This window comes from Mirounga angustirostris, unplaced genomic scaffold (assembly GCF_029215605.1).
Source record: "Mirounga angustirostris isolate CCGP_5_RB_7025 unplaced genomic scaffold, mMirAng1.0.hap1 SCAF_13, whole genome shotgun sequence".
NCBI classification, from domain to species: domain Eukaryota; kingdom Metazoa; phylum Chordata; class Mammalia; order Carnivora; family Phocidae; genus Mirounga; species Mirounga angustirostris.
The window spans coordinates 7557629-7576302 of record NW_026991721.1 but is presented as its reverse complement, the minus strand read 5'-3'; the positions used below and the strand labels follow the sequence as shown (position 1 = coordinate 7576302).

The 18674-nt window shown below is 50.9% G+C and overlaps 1 protein-coding gene across 11 annotated transcripts; it reads right to left on the bottom strand.

Annotated features, from left to right (window-relative positions):
• Positions 1-3895: 3895 nt before the first annotated feature.
• SF1 (splicing factor 1) lies at positions 3896-17817 on the bottom strand. Of its 11 annotated transcripts, none has more exons than XM_064576228.1 (14): positions 17038-17817; positions 15592-15720; positions 12780-12855; positions 9585-9737; positions 9294-9383; positions 8768-8951; positions 8564-8679; positions 8341-8448; positions 7449-7629; positions 6908-7181; positions 6513-6572; positions 6217-6396; positions 5255-5459; positions 3896-4819 (listed from the first exon to the last, which is right to left on the bottom strand). In XM_064576228.1, exons 1-14 carry the CDS (start codon positions 17432-17434, stop codon positions 4690-4692), a joined length of 2283 nt encoding a protein of 760 aa, XP_064432298.1. In that variant the 5' UTR covers positions 17435-17817; the 3' UTR covers positions 3896-4689. The 11 variants fall into 11 exon arrangements, with proteins under 11 accessions (XP_064432298.1, XP_064432299.1, XP_045749323.1 ...); XM_064576229.1 differs by having other exon boundaries at positions 17404-17811; XM_045893367.3 differs by having other exon boundaries at positions 3896-5459.
• Between the last annotated feature and the right edge of the window lie 857 nt (positions 17818-18674).

Sequence of the window (18674 nt, the reverse complement as noted above, 5' to 3'; positions counted from 1 at the left end):
CTCCCCGGGGACAGGGGGGACCTGGGCCCAGGTGGGGAGGTCATATGCTGTGGCAACAGGGGCCAGGACACCCGCATGCAAGCTTAAGGACCAGGAGCCGAGGGTCAGCTGAACAGAAGAGGTGTAGCCAGCAAAGGACACTGGGTGCCTGAGAAAAGGGGGACCAGGACTCTGGGTTCCAGGGGGTGGTATGGAGGAAGGTCGCCTGAGGCAGGGCTACTGCCCACCCCCCAAAGCTGAGCCATCCTGAGTTCCCCCTGTTGCTGTCTTTCAAGGAGCTCTGAAGTGACCTTTTGAGAGGGACGGTGGTCAGATTATAGGCCAGCTTTGGCTAGGGGCTGCCAGCCTAGAGCAGGGGCCTCTGGGAACTGTAGTCCTGGGCCCACAGTGGAGGAATAGACAAGCATCCCCCACCGACTCATAGTACTGGCCAGTGGTATTAGGTCTCCCTGTGCTGCAGCTTCCAGGTGACCGGAGACCTCCTCCCCCTCGTTCCTCCCACCTGGGGCCACATACGGGACTGGAATTCAGTGGGCCAGGGATCACATGTGACCTCACCCGTAAACTGGGAGCCTCTGCGCCCAGAACTTGACACCACTCACTCGTCTTCACGGCCGGGCAGCTACGGGACTGTCCCCAGCCCACTGCTCATGCCCTGGCCCCAGCACTGATTTGCTGTGCGACCTTTAGCTGGTTGCTTTACTTTTCTGAGCCGTTGAATTCCTTCATCCAATTTAGTCTCAAATGAGAATATAAATTCCTGCCTCCTCCAGCTGCTGCCTCCTACTCCTGTGGAGGCAGCTTTGGATCCTGCTTTGTTCTTTGAGCAAAAGGAGCCCAGGGCTTTGTGCTATTTCAAAGGATGCCTGGGCCTCCCAGGGCAGTGGGCTGGTGGAGAGGGGCTGGGTGTTCTGGTCTGAGGGCCAAGGAAGCAGGTCAGAGGCCTGGACAGCTGCAGGGTGCTACTGAGAGCCTGGTTTGGGGGAAGGCCGAGCTGTCTTCAAGGACATTCTGAGCCACAGCAGACCCAGCCCTGGAGGTACAAGCTTAGCGTGAGGTCTAAACTGCGAGTCTTCCAATTCCCGAGCCCTGCTCTCCCCTGCCCCCAAACAGCATTACGGTGTTCATCTCCCATAGCTGCCATGCTTCAAAGTGAGAAAGAAGATCAGGAAACACCCAAATGTGCCTACACAGATGTAGTGGGAATATAGAAATATAGAAATATAGACCGAGGTGGTCTCAAGGTGTCTTACATTTCGCGGTATTTTCCAGTTTCTCCTTTTGGTCTTTTTGTATGCTCTAGTTCAATAGGGTGCTTGGTGGCTCCCTGGTCTCTTCTGAGCCCCCATCCACAAGGCTCCCCGCCAGGGCTGTGCCTCTGCTGGGGTCACCCACCCTCCAAGAACCTGGTCTCCGGACTTGGCTTGCATCTGGGGCTGCTGGGCCTGGACTTGCTCCCAAGAGGCTGCTCTGAGTCAAGCTCAGAAGGCTCCTTGGCGCTTAGTGCTCCCTGGAGAAAGCCACCTGTTATCTGTGCTGTCACCTCACAGCCCTGTTGTGGTGGCGTCCTGGCCACACAGCCCTTCTACTGACCCCTAGTTGCCTACCAGTTAATTTTCCTGCCACTAAGGACCTGCTCCCAAACCATTCCCAAATTCTCATCCGACTCCCCAGATGAATCCAATGCTCTTCCAGCCAGCTGGTTCTGATGCCCCTCTTCTGGGCATCAGCGCTGTGCTCGCCCTACTTCGGGGCTCAAGGCACTTGCTCAACTGGGACTTGGCCTGTTTCTACTAGGAAACAGAAATTCCTTTTTTAAAGTAGGCTCCGTGCCCAACATGGGGCTTGAACTCACAACCCTGAGATCGAGAGTCCCACGCTCTACCGAGCCAGCCAGGCACCCAGAAATTACTTTGATTTCTCCAACTACCTTCTTTGTGCGTCCCTTCCATCTTTGTTGTCTGTGCCCCCCGCTCAAACTGTTTCCAGGCTTTTTCCAGGGGTGACTCCACCCTGAGGCCCCTCCGTTTATTTTGCAAGCCCCAGCCCAGCATGATGAGACCTTGAAGGCTCAAACTGACCCACTTCTTGTGTCCCCATGTCCTCTCCAATCCCTCACTCCCGCGTGCTGCGGGTGCAGATCAATCTGGAACCCTGGAGGCACTTGACTAACTTGAATAACCCAAGGTTGTTTATGTCTGACTAGGTTTCTAACCAGAAATCCTGACTCCTTCCTCAGATCAATCTTGGGTTTCTCCAGAGCCCTAACGCTGACCTTTCCCAACTGGTATTCCTTTCACCACCCAAGCTGGGGCGGGGGCGGGGGCGGGGGGTGAGGGCGGGGAGCCAGTGCTGCCAGGACAGGCAGGAACAGACCTGGTGGAGCTAAGGTTTTTTCCTCCACCCGAGGTGGTCTCAAGGCGGGTGGGAAAGCATTTCTCCTCTCTGTCCACCCTGCCACAAAGGCAGGTGCCCCCTGCGCTTCTGAGGGCCAAGCCTTCCTGCTCTCTCTTCCATCTCAGGGCCTGGAGCTCCTTGGAGAAAGGCCTGAGCCCCATGCCTTAGCTAGCCACTTTGTTACAATCCAAAACCTTAACAATAGCTGACGGCAGGGAGCGGGAGGGAGCTAGCACAGGAACGGAGCTGGCCCCGGGGGAGGGAGACGGAGGAGATAGCTGGGCTGCGGTTAAGTCATTTATTGATTTTATTTCTAAAACCCACATAGCGCCACTTTGCCTCTTCCAGAGCTTCAAAGAGCTAATTAACCGCCCAATGAGCCCACCAGGGAAACCGAGCTTGTGGGGGAAGCAATGAGGTGAAGCCAAGGTCAAAGAGGGTTGCTAGGCCCCAGGCCCTGCCCCCGTTCTGTCAGTTAAGGACAGAGAAAAGATCATCCTTTTAGTCAAGTGAAGTTTCCGTCTTGGTTAGGGAAACCCACTGCACTTGCCTTGCTTCCGAGGCTCTGTTAACCCTACCGGCCTATAGCCAAGTAGTACAGACATCCCAACCCAGACAGGGGCCCACACAAACCCACTTCTGCTCCCAAGAGCAGTGGTCAGACCCAACTTGAAGGGAGAGGCATCCCCACTGGCAGGTGCTGGGGGCGGCAGGGGTGTGCTGTCCCTTAACCTCCCCGAAGGAAGGAAAGGCAGCGGGGAAGGGCAGGCACGCAGGCACGGGGTGGCACGGCAACAGCCGGGCAAGGACCTCAGACCTCGTGGAGCCCGGATGTGGATCTTTCGGATGCCACAACCAGCACGGCCCGCTGCCCCAGCCGTGGAAGAAGAAAACCACCTGAGACCCGCCGCGAAGAAGTGCTTACAAAGCACAAGACAGGGCACTTGTTTTTTTGCCCCCAGCCATCCCCAAAGCCTGCAGTGCTGGCAGGCTTCAAGTCACCAGCGGAGAAAGAAAAAGCCACTTGGCGGTTTTAATTTTAGCTGCTCTGTGCCTCGCAGGCAGGATTACTTGGCTTGACCTTTAGTGCCGCCGCCTCCCTAAGCCCAGGGCCTTCCATCAGGTGGCAGCTTCCAGGCAGAGATCGCAACCAGAGCTCAGCAAATGTCGGGGTCCAAGCCCCAGGGAAAGGCCTTCAGAACAACAGGGACCAGGGGACTGAGGGGTGACGGGGGTGGGTGGTGGTGGTGAAGAACCCGGTTCTCAGCTGTGAACCAGTAAACAAAGGGGAGATGGTGGGACCACCCACATACTCCGCTTCCACCAGCAAAGCCACACACAGGGACGCAGGCGGGAGGCTCCCTAATGAAGGTCCCAGGGGTTCCCCAGAGAGAACGGGATGGCTGGGGCCAGGTGCTGAATGTGGGCAGGTGAGGTAACTTTGGAGCTGCTGCTAAGTACAGGGGGTTCGATGAGAAAAGAAAAACGAAGAAACAGACCCAGAAAACCACACTGCTTTTTTATTCAATGGAACATCCCCCTTTTAACGCAGTGTTGAATCATACACCGAAAAAAAAGCCCAGAGAAATTTCTGCAGATAAACCAGTGAAGAGAACGCGCATTATACATTATTGTCAACATAATCACTCCATGAAGAGGGAAAGGGAGAAAAAAGTAGAACGAAAAACAAGGAGCTTAAACCCCTAGACACTGCAAAACATTCAGACGTTTGGGATTAAAATAAAATTTGAAAGGAAACCTTCCAGGAAGGAGAGGAACAAATGGAATCTGAGGCAGCTCAGGTGCTCAGGGAGCAAGGAAAGGACTCTCCAGGGTGGCAGACAAGACCAAGGTAGCTTGGGTGGCCCCACCTACCACTGGCAGGGGTGCCAGGATGGGTGTTGGCCCAGAACCTGGAAATTAACCCACTACTCTACTAAGGTGACAAAAACAAAATGTCACACTACAAAAAACAAACAAAAAAACTGGGGTGGTCATGGCAACCTTGAAAATCTTAGAACCAAAAGGAACCCCCCCTTCCAAATAGCCTGACATTAATGGCCAAAGCTTGCACCTAAAACCATTTGCTCCCTCCTCTCCTTGGGAAGAGAAGAACAAGGAATGGAGAAAAAGGAAAGGAGTCTAATTGCAGCAGAAGATCGGGGAAGAGCATCTCCTTGGACGGAGTCTGAAGAAAGGAAGAGATACGGAAATAACAAAGGAAAAAGAAAAAATTAATAAAAATTTCACGATATGGAGCCAGCGTGTTCCGATTCCGTCCACAAAAATAACTCAGGCTGCTTTGCCGAACCATCCTGTCCACCAGGGGCGCTGCTGAGGCTGTCTGCCTGGAAGGGTCACCAATGGGCGCGGAAAGTCCTCACTCTCATGGCTCGGGCCATCGCCGCCGCGGGGAGGGATCCTGGCGGCCCGGTTTGGGGAGAGGCAAAGGGAGTTGGGTGAGGAGAGAAAGAAGACAAAGAAGACACTCGATGCTACGGGGCGCCAGGAGAGCCCAAGCTGGCGCCCCTACTACCACCTGCCCGTTCCCAAGCGAGTCCTCAGTCGCTTGGCCCAGCCCGGTGCGTGCACACACACACATGCGTGCACACAAATCACATGCGTGCATCCCAATGTCTGGCTCCATATGGTGAGGTTCGGCGTGTGTTTAAACGAGACCAATTCTCTCTCTATATAATATATATTTTCTTAAAAAAACCGAGTCTAGTTCTGTGGTGGAGGCGGTGGGGGAGCTGGAGGCATCCCGAAGGGCGGCATGCCCGCCACCCCCATGCCCATCATGGTGACAAAGTTAGAAGGGTCCATGGGAGGCGGAGGAGGAGGGGGCGGGGCATACATCATGCCGGCGGAACCAGGCGGCGGAGGCGGCGGAGGGGGAGGGGCCCCGGGCGGCAGAGGCGGCTGGACCCCGGGGGGCAGGGGCACCATAGTGGGGTTGCCTTGCATCTGAGGGGCTCCTGGAGAAGCTGCGGCAGCCGCCTGCTGCTGTTGCCATGGCGGGATGGACCCTGTGCCAGCGCTCGTGGTGGTAGTCGTCGTATCTGGGGTGGTAAAGAAGCCCAAGGTCACACGCGCGGGGGCACACCGCGGCTCTCTGCGGCTGCTGCCTTGGGATGGGGGGGCGAGGGGCGCCTGCTCCTTGCTTGGCATGCGGTACGGTGGTGGGGGGCGGGCGGGCGGGGCTGTCCTGGTGATGGGGAGTGGAGGGGTGGGCAGGACTACCCTGGGGTCAGCCTCGAGGTCTCTGGGCTTAGCAGAGCAAGCCCTTTGTCACCAGTGCCCCTGGAAGGGCTGAGGAGAAGGTACCAGACACAGGAACCGGCTCTGACATCCCTCCGCCCATCCGCCGCCACCACCGAACGGCACATTCAACCTCAAGGCCACAGCTACTCTCCCCACAGCCCGGTCCCATCCCTGCCGTCTCTCAGGCCCCAATCACGTCCCTTGCGCAGCATGCAAGCACCCTCCCCACCCGGGCCTTACACACAGACTCGGGCCAGCCAGCAGCCGGCAGCTCACAGCCCAGCCAGTGAGAGCCTGGATTTCTGGCACCCTACCTACGATGGCAGGTTCCCTCCAGGTCCCCCAAAACCGCTCCCCAGACACAACCACGCCAAACATCAGCTCTCTTCCCCAAGACCCCCAGGGGCCATGAGGCCCTTTCTGCCTGCACCCCCAGCAGAGAGCAGCGTCTCCTCCCTGGGTGTCTGCCCGCCTCTGTGAGCCGTGAGCTTCTCCTGCTCTCAGCCCCACCTCCCCATCCCACCCACCCCCACAAGCCCCAAAGAGTCCACTCACTTTGCTGCCATGGCAAGGGGGTACTGGAAGCCATACTGCTGCTGGGCGGAGGGGGTGGCGGAGGCTGCTGCTGCTGCTGCTGCCATGGGGGAAGAGGGCCAGAGGGAGGGGGCGGGGGCTGCCCACTGGGCGGCGGCGGCGGCGGCGGCATCATGCCCATAGGCGGCGGCGGCATCATACCTGCAGGGAGGCGGAGGCGAGGGTGAGGCCTCGGGGGAGGAGAGGGCCTCGGGACGGAGACCCCACTCCCAGGCCCAGGGCATACCCCAGAGCGAGCAGATGACGGGCCGCATTACCTTTTCCTTGATGCAGGCGATAGACCCCAGAGCCCACAGGCGTACTTCCCAGGTACTGATCTTGATGGAAGGAAAGAGCAGGGACTTAGCAGGACATTTGAACTGGCCAGGGAAGATGCCCCCACCCACAGCTTATTTGGTTCACACAGCTTGCAACCACTACCCCTGTAAGAACCGTTCGGGAACCTTGCCTTGAAGACGCAAGTCTGTGTCTACCCCACACACAAACCACTTCCTAAACCAGGATAAAGTCTTGCTCCTTCTGGAGCCCCAGCCTTGGCAGGAGACCCGATGCAATACCCAGCCACTTTGAGAGCTGCTTCCGGTTCGCAGCAACCTGACGTCACCCTTGCTTATCCCAAAGCCCCAAGGTTTCTGGTCTGACACTTACTTACCCATTGGAGGAGGGCCATGATGCCCAGGTGGGTGGGGGCCCTGGTTCATCGGTGGTGGTGGCGGCTGCATCCAAGGGGGTGGGGGTCCGTTAGGGTTGTGCTGCATGGGATGTCCACCATGCCCACCTGTCAGGCTGGGTAATGGGTGTGGGAAGCTGTGGGGGCCACCTCCAGGCCCACCAGGACCACCTCCGTGCATGCCATGGTAGGGCCGACTCTCTGAAGGGCCAGAATTCATCCAGGGTGGGCGGCTCTGGGTGGTGGACATGAGAGACTACGTGAGAGCATTTCCCGCCAACGTCCCTGCCTGCTCCCCCTGGTGGCAACACTGTTCTTTCGGCTATGCCAAGAGGACCAGAAAACACACAAGGACAGGATCTTCCTAAAGTGAAAGATCCCCGAACATCCTGACACCCGGAAGAACAATGTTGCCAGCCATGTCTGTCACCGCGCTCTACCCAAAGCACCTGGCCACAGCCCTCAGTCTCTGAGGAAGAGAATGGGGGCGGCCAGACCACAAGCAGCAGCCCCTGAAACTCACCGGTGGAGGTGGGTTGTTGGCAGGAGCAGCAGGCCGAGGTGCACTGGCCAGGGGCGTGGTGGCGGGCCCCGAGGTGGAGCCCACAGATGCCGGCACTGGCGCTTCGCCCAGTTCAGCCATGAGAGACAAATATTCCTTATCCATCCGTGCTTTATCCTGAGCTGACTGGGGGTCACCAGGCCTGAAGGCAGGATAAGAAACACAGAGAAAGAAAAAAAGAAGAGGAAAAAAACTCATTAACAAGGAAAGTTCTATCCTGTAGAAGAACTGACAGAGAATTCTTTGAAGAATTCAATCATCCTTTCTAACCGTTCCTCAAAATAGTCTCATCAAGTCCTCAGTTCTGCGCCCAGCTCTGCATCTGGGAGACCACGCAGATTTCTGCCACAACAGAAAAGATCGAGAGCACCCAGCCAGCCACACGAGCTAGGAAAGCACAGGCTCTTCCGGAGAGCAAACCTTCATCAAATCCTACATTCCCAGTTTGAGGGAAGGAAGGTCTATGCAGGACTAGAGCACCTGCCAGGTTTTCCAAAGGAGAACAAAGTAGAAAAACGTTGCTATCAAGTGCGGTTCAAAACTGGCCAAAAATCCAGATGGCTTCTGAAACCGATCCTAAGCAGCAAAAGGTAGTTAATACTGGGCCACAGTGGAAACATTTACACTCAGGATGGAAATTTCTAGTTTTCCTGAATTCAAGATGAGCCACAAAACACAGGTGTTCGCACAAGCTGCCTCTCATCATCCTGGGCTTTACCATCACACCATTACAGACCACATTCACAGAAAGGAAGCTCCTCTAGAGCCCAAAGGTTAACAGCAACCAACCAACACGCTCAAGAAATGTCTTGAATGCCACGGCTACAAAGAAGCCATGATCCCAGGCCCTCACCTTTGGAATTTGCAATCGGAAGCGATGTGTCCAGCCCCACCACACTTGGTACACACTGTGGTATTGGTAATGCTGCGTGTCTCTGAGCTCTGCCAGGGTCTTAAGATCCTGTTGAGGAAGAAGGGGGAAAAAAAAGAGTCATGTCAAGGGCTACGGCCAAGCTTCCTACTTCCACAGGTTCTTCAGGTTTGTACACTCTCTCCACTCTAAACGGATCACACACCTGTTATCATCTTCCCGAAGGGTCCCATTCAAGCGAGCCAACTCCCGAAGCTGCATCTTCCGTAGATCATTCTGGTCCTCAGGGGTCTCAATACCCTGCTTCAGGATGTTTCTTATCTAGTGGAGATGCAAGGGGCACAATTACATAAAGCGCTGGGGCCACCACTAGATTTCTAGCAAGAGGCTTCCTTTCTGGCTGCCTCACCTGTTCCACAGCTTTCTTCACATTCTCCATGGTGTTGGCGGTAACTAGGGCATGAAGTGGCTCATCTTCTCCAGGGAGCATCTGGCCATCTTTGCGGCCAACTTTCCCTTCTTTAACAGACCCTTTCCCCCGGATCATAATCTTGGCATTACACTCCTTCTCTATGTTCTTCAAGGTGTTCCCTCTATCAGGGGCAGAAAAAGTTGAATTGTTAGATTTGACAGGCAAGTTCCCATGCCAGAGGGGACAGAGTGGGCGGATCACACCGGCAGGAAACCATGAGTGCAGAGTTGGATTTTCCCACCAAGAGCTCCATGATCTCTTTTAAGTTAAAGGCAGCCACACCAAATCTGTAAGATTTGAGTTCTCTGCAGTAAAACGGGGTTGAAGAGATTTTCTCACAGCAAAGTGTGAACTCCACCAAAAACAGGAAGGGAAGCCATCAATGGCACCCAGCTGGGCCTAAGACCGATACAGCCTACAGTTTCTTAACAATCATGTATCCCACAGGGTAGCAGTTACTCACCTGGGCCCAATCAGCAGCCCCACAAAGTTGATTTCTGGATACTCGTCTTGTGGAATCATTACTTTATCGCTCACCCGTGTTGCTGGAGGTCTAAAAAAGAAAAGACCCATAGACTCTGCATGTTTCTGAGAGAGAACACAACCCACAGCTTTTAAAACTAACCTTGCTACCATGTATTAACTATACATGATTTGAGGACAAGTGGTGTGACGTTAGTACCAAAATAGTTCCACCAGATCACACGTGATCTGTACATGTCCTTGGCCTGGACAACCTAGCCCCTCTGCTTACTTGTAATCTGCAGGTGGCTTGAAATCAGGGTTGAGGGCAACCATCTCCGTGATGAGGTTATGCCGCTCCTCTTCAAGCTTTTTGCGGGTGCGGAACTCGCGGGTGTTAAGCCGCTTCCCCTCGCTATTGTAGATGGGCTCAGGGGAAGGGGACCTGTGGGAAACAGATCACTGTTACTGCTCTGCCTTCACTCTTTCTCATCCCACATGGGCTAAAATTAGTCTTCCCCAGCCCCTCTGCCTCTCAGACCCTAACACAACACTCTTCGGAGGAACCGACCGTAACGTGTGCTACTCAAGATCGTGTGGAATGGGGAGATGAAAGCTGGCTTAGCATTAGGGGGACTGGGGTGTGTGTGAGAAAGAAAAAAAAGGTCTTGCTTCTAAATGGTGAGAAGAAAAAAGTCTGTCCTTCTGGGGGAAAATCTTTGGACTGTAAATGGCAAGGACAGTATCATCCTCTGGAGTCTTCTTGCCAAATATGGATTTTCCATTTTAAAAAATTGTACATTATTACAACTTGATGAACCACGGAAACCCAAAAGTTTAGGTAAATTGTGAACTCTTGCAGAGCTCGTGCCCTATCAGGAAGAGTGTCTGCACCCCTGCCACATAGGAAGTATGAGCTCTTTAACCCAATGCAACTGGGACTCAAGGCTGCTGCAGCTACTTGGCCCCACAATGGAGAGAGATGGTTCAAGGCTTCGTCTCTGCTTTTCCTTCAATGGCCTGGCTGGCTGTGTCCAAGGCCCAGGAGTCAACCTGTTTTCTGGCTGTTCGAGGTTGGGGAGTCTGGGTAGAGAAAAACGTTAACGTGCTAAAGCAGCTTCTGCTAGAGGCTGCAAATGCAGATTTGGTCAAGTACTTGTCTAGGGTCTGGACCTGCAAACGGCAAGGGGAAAACCTAGGATTCTCCACCAGAGTTTACAAGTCCAGAAAGCAGATTTTCTCTCTCTCATTTTTTTAAGGAGTAAAATGCTGTTGCTACAAGTAAAAAATAGTAATGATAAAATGGTCAGTTTACCACAGCTGGATTTTGCGGTAATAAAAAAGAGAAGTTACACTCCTAGAATTCTGAGTTGAGATTACAAAAAGGACCATAGCTTGATATTCTGAATGAAAATTTAGTAGCAGCTGCAAGAAGGGAAGAGACCATGTGTATCAGGTTATTAAAAAAAACATCCTGAAAGTAGTCAAGACTCCTATACCCTTGGTTTAGTTGAGAGAACCTTGCCTAGTTGGAGAGCAAGGACTGAACTCGGCTGCTCCCACTGTCTTCAGCCTAAAGGGAACCATGTCATACCACGTTACACACACGATGGAATAAAAGGTCAGGTTTGTTCATGGCTAATGACGGCTAAATGACACCTCCGTTTCTAGCATTTATATAAACTGTTAACACAATCCAATAATAATGAACAAAAGCAAATATACCCCAGCTCATTAGACTATCATCTTATACATTTAAGTCTACAAGAGATTTTTAAAACATTTTTAACTGTGCAACTTAAGCAACATCAAAATAGCATAGTGGCTTAATATTGAAAATACACCTTCTTAGGAAATAACCTCAGTAAGGTAAGAAACTCATGCAGTTCCCTCCAACCTGGGCTCAAAAGCAAAACCAGTCAGGCATTAGGCCCTCTTTCAAACTGAATACAAGGGAGAAAAAAACTGCTCTGGTTTTATTTCTAATGTGCTTGACGTTTCTAATTCCCACCCCGTAGCTGTCTAGAATTAGGCATTTCTGGCTAATCAACAGAACAAGGTTTACCAGTACCAAATTGGTCATTTAAAAGCCTCAACAGTTTAATCTCTTCCCAAATTGTGGATGTAAAAAGGCAAAAGCTAATATTCTAGAGGTTATATTGGCCCAATTTCTTCACTTCAAAGAGGCATCATATAGATCAACTAAACTCTAATCCCATTTCTCCAGGAAGCAAAGGTTTGTTAAAAATTCAACCTTTTGAGGAATTGCCTGGTAACCTGTTAGACGTATTATTAAAGGGAAAAAGGCCAAAAAAGCACTCAACAGTTGTGGTCTACAACCTACAATGCAAATCTTAAAAAAAAAAAAAAAAAAAATATATATATATATATATATATATATATATATATATAAAACATAACACAACCCTCCAACCAAAATCTACAGGTAAAAAAATAATAAATTTCATTAAGTAAAATTAAAGAGCCCAAATGGAGAGATTAAGTTAATTTGTTCCCTGGCAAAGGGCAGCAGAAAGATGCATAAGTGAGTGGCTTCTAAAATCACTACATCATCTTCCTGATTTAACAAGCCATTAATCGGGTAATAAAAGCTAAAAACACTACTTTTTAAAGTGAAGTGTTTTCAACTATGCCGCATGCACTAAGAGCAATTTCACAGAGAGGGAGGCATATTGCCCTTCTATTAAATGGACCAGATTTAGCTGTTTGAAGTTCAACCAGCCAATAAAATTCCTGGTTAAAAAGTTAATTTCCCTCAGACTTTTTACTTTTCAAAGGTGAGAGAAATTGTAAACTGAAAGAACGTGACTACAGATGTTTGAAGACCACACTCTTAAAAAATAAAGGTGATTTAGGGTTGGTTGCTAGCCTTCCCAAAACAGGCGAGAATATTCTGGACCCTCCCAATACCCCCAGGCAATGGCCAAGGCGGAAAATTCACTGGCAGTGAAGGAAGCTGGTTAGAAATCTCATCTATTTTAAAACCATCTCAAAACCATGAGCAGGAAGACTGCAGCAATGAGCTAACCAGACTGAGCTTCTGGTCTGCTCAAATTCAGTGATGCTCAAAAATATTCTTAATCCCTGCACCATGTACCTGTGAGAAAAGCTCTACACCCTCGGCTTTCAACCAAAGCAGTTACTGAAAAGGCTGGTTAACGGGCCACCTCACTGTCCCTACGGGTGGGTAAATCAGGTTAAAATCTAGGTGCTTACCAACTGGAAACCAGATGTCCATTTTCCTGTAACTTTTTATTCTGCTAGTAATTAAATTTCATTCCAATTTTCTAACTGACGACTGACCATATAGATTGCTAATTAAACTCTAGGCCCCAGAATGGTTAAAGTATTATCACAGTCGTCTTACTAGGATTTCATTGAACTGACACAATATGTTGCCACCAGTAAAACGTATTGAGAAAAAGGTAAAAGCGTTACTGTCAGCTGGTTAAAACTGTTTCCCAACCTGTCCTCAGGGTTAGGGGGGATGCCCAGGTCTCCTGTGCGCAGTTTACGAGTCAGGTCTTCTATCTGCAGTTGCACTGGAAGAAACCAGGTTAGGAAAGAAAAAAAAAGGATGGAAAAAAGACAATGTTACCAAAAAACATCTCAAATCTCAACAACAAGCATGAAGAACTCGGAGACTTTGAAAGGGACGACTGATCAGTGAACACATTGAGGCAAAAACCCCCAACCACCTATCGGCAGAAGTCCATTTACATCTACAGGTATTTTTCACTTCAAAATGGTTAACACTTAAGGAAGCAAACAGTTTGTTGGAAGAGGGGTTAGCAGTATACACTGTTCACTAAGGCTAACATCAAAGCAATTATCAGGTGCTTCACCTCTCCCTCCCCTCCAAGGCTTGCTATACAATTGGCACCCAGAACAAACCATGTTATGTTATCACCAATACCCTGTTCCCAAACAAATTACTTCGAGGGCAAGACTCTTGAGAGTTTATTTTTCTTCATTAAATATTAAGCATAGCCCAAAATGAAATCCAATTAACATGGGACAAGGAAAAATACCAGTTGAGCAAAGATCATTTTCATTGATACCAGGTTCAAAATTCCTTGAACATGTAAGACATTTAATAACCAATTCAACACCTCATAAAAAGCCTATTATACATACTCTTTCTGTACAACCAGATCCGTACTAATAAGGACCTCCCAATACCTGTTGCTTTTATTCGAGTCTTAGGTAACAATCCATATACCTTAATAAACCAGTAACCGTGAGACGTTAAGAAGTCTGTTCTCAGACTTGCTCCTCAGGAGGGGAGTAAAAGTAGGGGATGTAGAAAATAGAAAGTGTGGGTCAAGGAGAATGTGTGGCCCTCAGACCTTGACAAAATGAGGCTGTACATAAAAAAGAGAGGAAGGTTTCACAGAAGTTCAAGGACTCCAGGGAAATGTTACCCGGGTGACTTCTCAAGATAATGGCAACTGTAGAGCCAAATCACGGTCTTCAGCGTGCTGAAGAACCACCTGTTTCTTACCTTTGCAGCATCTGAAAGTTGTGAGCAGGCATCTCTAATAAGGGCAAGTCTTAGTGGGTTGGGTTAAAGTCGAGCTGGTTCCAAAACAGGATTAATGCATGTCTAACCCAAGATACCCTTCTACTTTTAAATACACCCCACAGGGCTATACCACATACCCATTCCAACTCCAAAGAACTGAAAACCCACATTCCTATCAAGAGAAGATACTGCGGGCATTGTACAAAGCAGTGTGTACCCTGAGAGACAGAAGATGAATTAAGATACATAGATCCCTAAGCTCTTCTACGCCAGAAAATTTCGGACTTGACAGTCAAGTATCTAGCTCAAGAACTCAAGGTGAAAGTCAGCTTCATGGAGGCAGGCAGCCCTCCTAACTGAACTGTAGGGGTGTGGGGTCTGACCTGAGGAAAACTGGCACTTAAATCAAAAGTCTGTGATCTTTCTTAGAGCTGAGATCTACACTGGCCTCTGCTTTGGCTCTATCCACTTTTGATTAGAGCTATAAATACCCTCAGGGCTCAGTGCATTAACTCCCTGCACAGGAAGAGAACTGGAGATGTAGAGAATAAGTCTGTTTTCCCCCCCTTTCTAAGTCTGCTTGTGTCCTTGGAATGTCATTCCACTAAGGACATTTCCACAAGGTTGTAAAGACCCAGGCCAATCTAATGAGACAAGCAGGTGGGTGGAAGTAAATTGGAACAGTGGGGAAAGAAGAAATATTAGTACCGTGAAAACAAGGTAACAATTCTAACACCTCAAAACTCTCAGCAGTTAAAAAACATAAGATATAATGATCCTCAAGAATAACACATGCCAGCCCTGAAGCTTTTGATCTGTGAAGGATACAGCCTCATAGGCCTAGACGGCCTCTGCCCTAATTTACTCCAAAGGGGATGTTTATTTGGTTAGTAGGAAATGTTCATCAAGTGAACTTTTTGGAGACAGCTGCAGATACATGAATAAAGGTAAAACTCGCATTCAAAACCTTATATTTAAAAAAAGGTAATTTTGAGGTTAACTTCATTTACACTGTGGACAATTATTGTTAATTCTTGAAATTTCCCAACAGATAAGATCTTTTATCCTACCACCTCATTCCATATCCAAGTAGTACCCCTTTCCCAGCAGAGTTCTTTGATAGTAAATAGTAAAAGAGCCCTCGTTTTAAGACAGCTCTCCAAAGACCAAACCAGAAAAGATGCTGAAGGAAAGGTTAAATTCAACAAAATGGTAAAAAGGGGTGCACACTGTTCAACACTTTCAGGACCACTCTTTGATTAAACTGAGTTTTTCTTTTCAGAAAGTACCTATAAAAATAAAAGACATTTGAAGGGGAGGGAGGAATATGAAATGGTGAAAGGCCATGCTGTGAAAAAGGTACTTAGTTTATAATACTTGCAGTGTTCTCCACTGGGGCCGTGTCCAGAGAGGCAGAAGACACTCACCTCACCAACTGGCAATGAACAGCAGCTGAAAAGGGTGGGGTGGGGTGCTGGACTGGGGACTACCCTCACTCCTAAGTGGGTCCCTCTACCTTCCTGGCACTCATGGAGAACACTGCTGTTACGAACAGACCAAAACAAGGAGCTTCAAATGCAGGACTTGCAGAGTAAAAACTGATGGGTTATGTCAAAGTCATGAAAGTACACCTGACCGTACCTCATCTCAAAAGAACAAGACTTTAAGGTCTCAAACTTATGACACATAAAATGTTGCTCAGAATAAATCATATCAATCTGACAACGTATTTGGATGCAGAACGTGTATTTACCTATATAAGCTCTTTCTTGTTCCCGAGTAAGTCCAGGGGGGATGACTGTAGGCATTCCCGGAATCACCGTCTTCTGTTCCATCGTATCTTGGTTCCAGCGGCTCCTCTTCCGCTTCTTACTTGGAAAGTCTGAAGGCAGATAAAGTCCATCAAATGCAAATATAAACCAGCAAGCTAATTACCAACAGGCAGTTCAGGATACTTATGATATTAGACACAACCTCGGCAAACTGGGAAACTGAGAACTTGACCTAAGATATATAGAGCAAAAAAATGAACACAAACCCGAGAATTCAGAGACACATGGCCACCACAAGGGTACCTAGCTCTGGATCCGAAAAAGTAACATTTCACATTTATAATACGTATCCAGAAAAACTGTGAAGTATGTAAACAAGCAAACACATCTTTCAGATATGCAACAACAACCATGAATGTTTTAAAGGCCCCAGGGGAGACAAGGTATACTGAATAATCATACCTTGGTAAAGCAAGATTGGGGAAACTGCTGATTCTTCTCACCTCCACTCCCCACCAATCACCTTTCTAAATGGGCCGAACACAACCAAACCTATGATTTACTAAGTGAAAAAGCCCAGTTCTTCAACAAGATCACGTTTTTTCTTCAAAAATTTAGCCAAGATAAGCATTCCATTTTCCCGGCCAACTAGACACTTAACATCTGAACTCCTAGAGGACGTATCAAAGTCCGACCAAAAAAAAAAAAAAAAAAAAGCTATACAACAGCAGCCAAATCCTCCTCCTCTGATAGAGAGGCATAAACTCCATACACATTGGTACACACAAGTCAGTTCTACTTCCCAGGGGGAAACCCCAACAACTAAGGGGAGGCATATCTGACTTCCCTAAGATAAATGGAAATTAGGAAAAAACTCCTTCCCCCGAAAAGTGCATCAGACCCAATCACACTCTAAGGATTTTCGACCTCTTTCTTTCACTGGAGTGAAAACCTTGCCCTACTATAGAAATAAAAGCTACTCTTGCTACTTTTCTGCCTTTTGGACTTCTCTAGAACCAGGAAGGAGGTGCTCCACATTACCAGTTGACCATTTCACGCCCCCCTGACATGCACACCCACCACTCCGTCCACCAAATCAACCTACTCGACACCGCTCTCCTATACCAGAGTCTAGAATACAACACAGACCGCCCCCCCACCAGATTATAGTCGGGCCACAAAGCCCGGCCGCCACACTGCGCCTGCGCACAGCAACCCTCCGCTCTCCACCCCCCCACCCCTTCCAGCGCGCGTGCGCACTCGGGGCCCGAGAACCGGGCCGCGCGCCCCGTGGCGCCTCCGCCCGGGGCCTCCCCGTGCGCGCGCGCGCCCCTGCCGCGTGCAGCCGCCGTCGCCGCCGCCGCGCGCCCCTCAGGCGGCCGGGCCCGTCCGCGCGACGCCTCTCGCGCTCTCTCGGCCCGACTCACCTCCTCCGCCGCCGGCCGGGCCCGGCTGCTGGTCCTGACGGGGCGGCTGGGGTGGCGGCGGCTGCGGCGGCGACACGCGCTGGTAGAGCGGCGGCGGAGGGGGAGGCTGCGGCGGCGGGTACGAGGAGCCCGGGGAGGGCGGCGGCGGCGGCGGCTGCTGGGGAGGCGGGGGCGGCGGCGGGGGCGGCGGCGGCAGCGCCGCGAAGGGGAAGGCCGCGGTCAGGGCCCCCACCGAGCCCACGGGCGGGGGCGGCGGCGGCCCGGGCACCAGCAGCCCCGCCCCAGGCCCGGGAGCAGGCGGTGGCCCCGGCTCGAAGCCCCCTTTGGGCCCGGAAAGGGGGGGGAGGCCGGGGGGGCCCAGCTTACCCAGCGGCGTGGCGTTCGCTCCGGTCGCCATGGCGCCCCCGGGGACCGGCACCGGCGGCTCCTTTTAGGCGGCGGTGGCGGCTTCTTCTTCGCGAACCTTCCGGGGGGAGGGGACCCGACTGCGCTGCCCCGGAGCGCGTCCTCTCACGCGGCGGGCGGCGGCGGCGCGAGACGCACAAAGAGGGAGGAGAGAGGGCGCCGCGGGGGCGGGCCGGGGGCGACGGGTCCGAGGCCTGGATTGGGCCGAGCCGAGGCAAGGGGTTGGAATCGGCGGCCTCCAATTGGTGGAGCCTTAGCCCTCCTCGACGCACGCTGGGATTGGCCGGACCGTTAGGCCCGGCGAAGAAATGGCGGCCGAGCCTAGCGAGCTGGGAGGTGTCGCAGCGCGCACTTTATTTGTTACTGCGCGAACTGAGCTCGGAGTCCAGAAAGGAGGGGAGAGGGTGGGGCAAACTCTGTGACGTAGGGGCAAAGGGCTTTCTCATTGGTTGAGGTTGGTTGAGTCAATCATTCTCTGTTGCGTCGTAGTGTCATGGGATTGGCTGTCTCTTGTTCGATTCTCTTTCTACTCCCCTCCCACGGGGAGCAGTTTCGCTGGGATTAAGCGAGAGGTCGCGGCTGTACCCCGGTTGAACGAGATTTACCGCCGGGGGAGGAGTGGAGCAGGAGCGCGCATGCGTAGACGAGGCAAAGCTACCTCTCCGCCCTTCGCTTCATGGTCGACCCCGGGGTCCGGCGCGGAAGCCCTAAGTGACGTAAATTCTCGATTCCCATGGTAACCCGGAACCGAGGGACGGGGGAGGGGCCGGCGCGCGCCCGTAAGCCGGATCCGTTGACTCGCCGCAGGTGAAAAGGGACTTCCTGTTTTTCTTAAAAAAAAAGTTATAAAATAGTCTTTTTGAAGGATCAAAGCAATATTTGGGCCTATGGAAGAACACCTAATTTTAGGCGGAAAACAATATAAAGTCAATTCCAAAATTAATTTACAAGTACATTGCATTTCCATTAGAATCTCAACTGGGTTGGGGGTTGATTACATCATCTTAAAATATAATTTTGAAAATAGTGGGGAAACTTGTAAACGAGGTTGAAGAGGAACTTGCTTTTCAGACAATAGGAAGAGCACACAAGACAGGATAATGAAAGTGATTTTGTTGTAGGAAAGACAGATTAGTGCTACAGAATAGAGACTGGAAATAGATTCCCCATAAGTAAGTAGATTCAGTAAAGAAAAAATTTAGCTAACAGATGGTGTAGGGTCCTAAATTAAA

Bases quoted from the DNA above. Each gene is read 5' to 3' on its own strand.
- SF1 (XM_045893367.3), bottom strand. From the start codon at position 17,434: ATGGCGACCGGAGCGAACGCCACGCCGCTGGGTAAGCTGGGCCCCCCC. The intron at 7,630-8,340 runs GTGAGGGCCTGG...TCCTGCCTTCAG, and splicing joins TCCGATTGCAAATTCCAAAG to GCCTGGTGACCCCCAGTCAG. The intron at 5,460-6,216 runs GTGAGTGGACTC...TTACCACCCCAG, and splicing joins CCCCTTGCCATGGCAGCAAA to ATACGACGACTACCACCACG.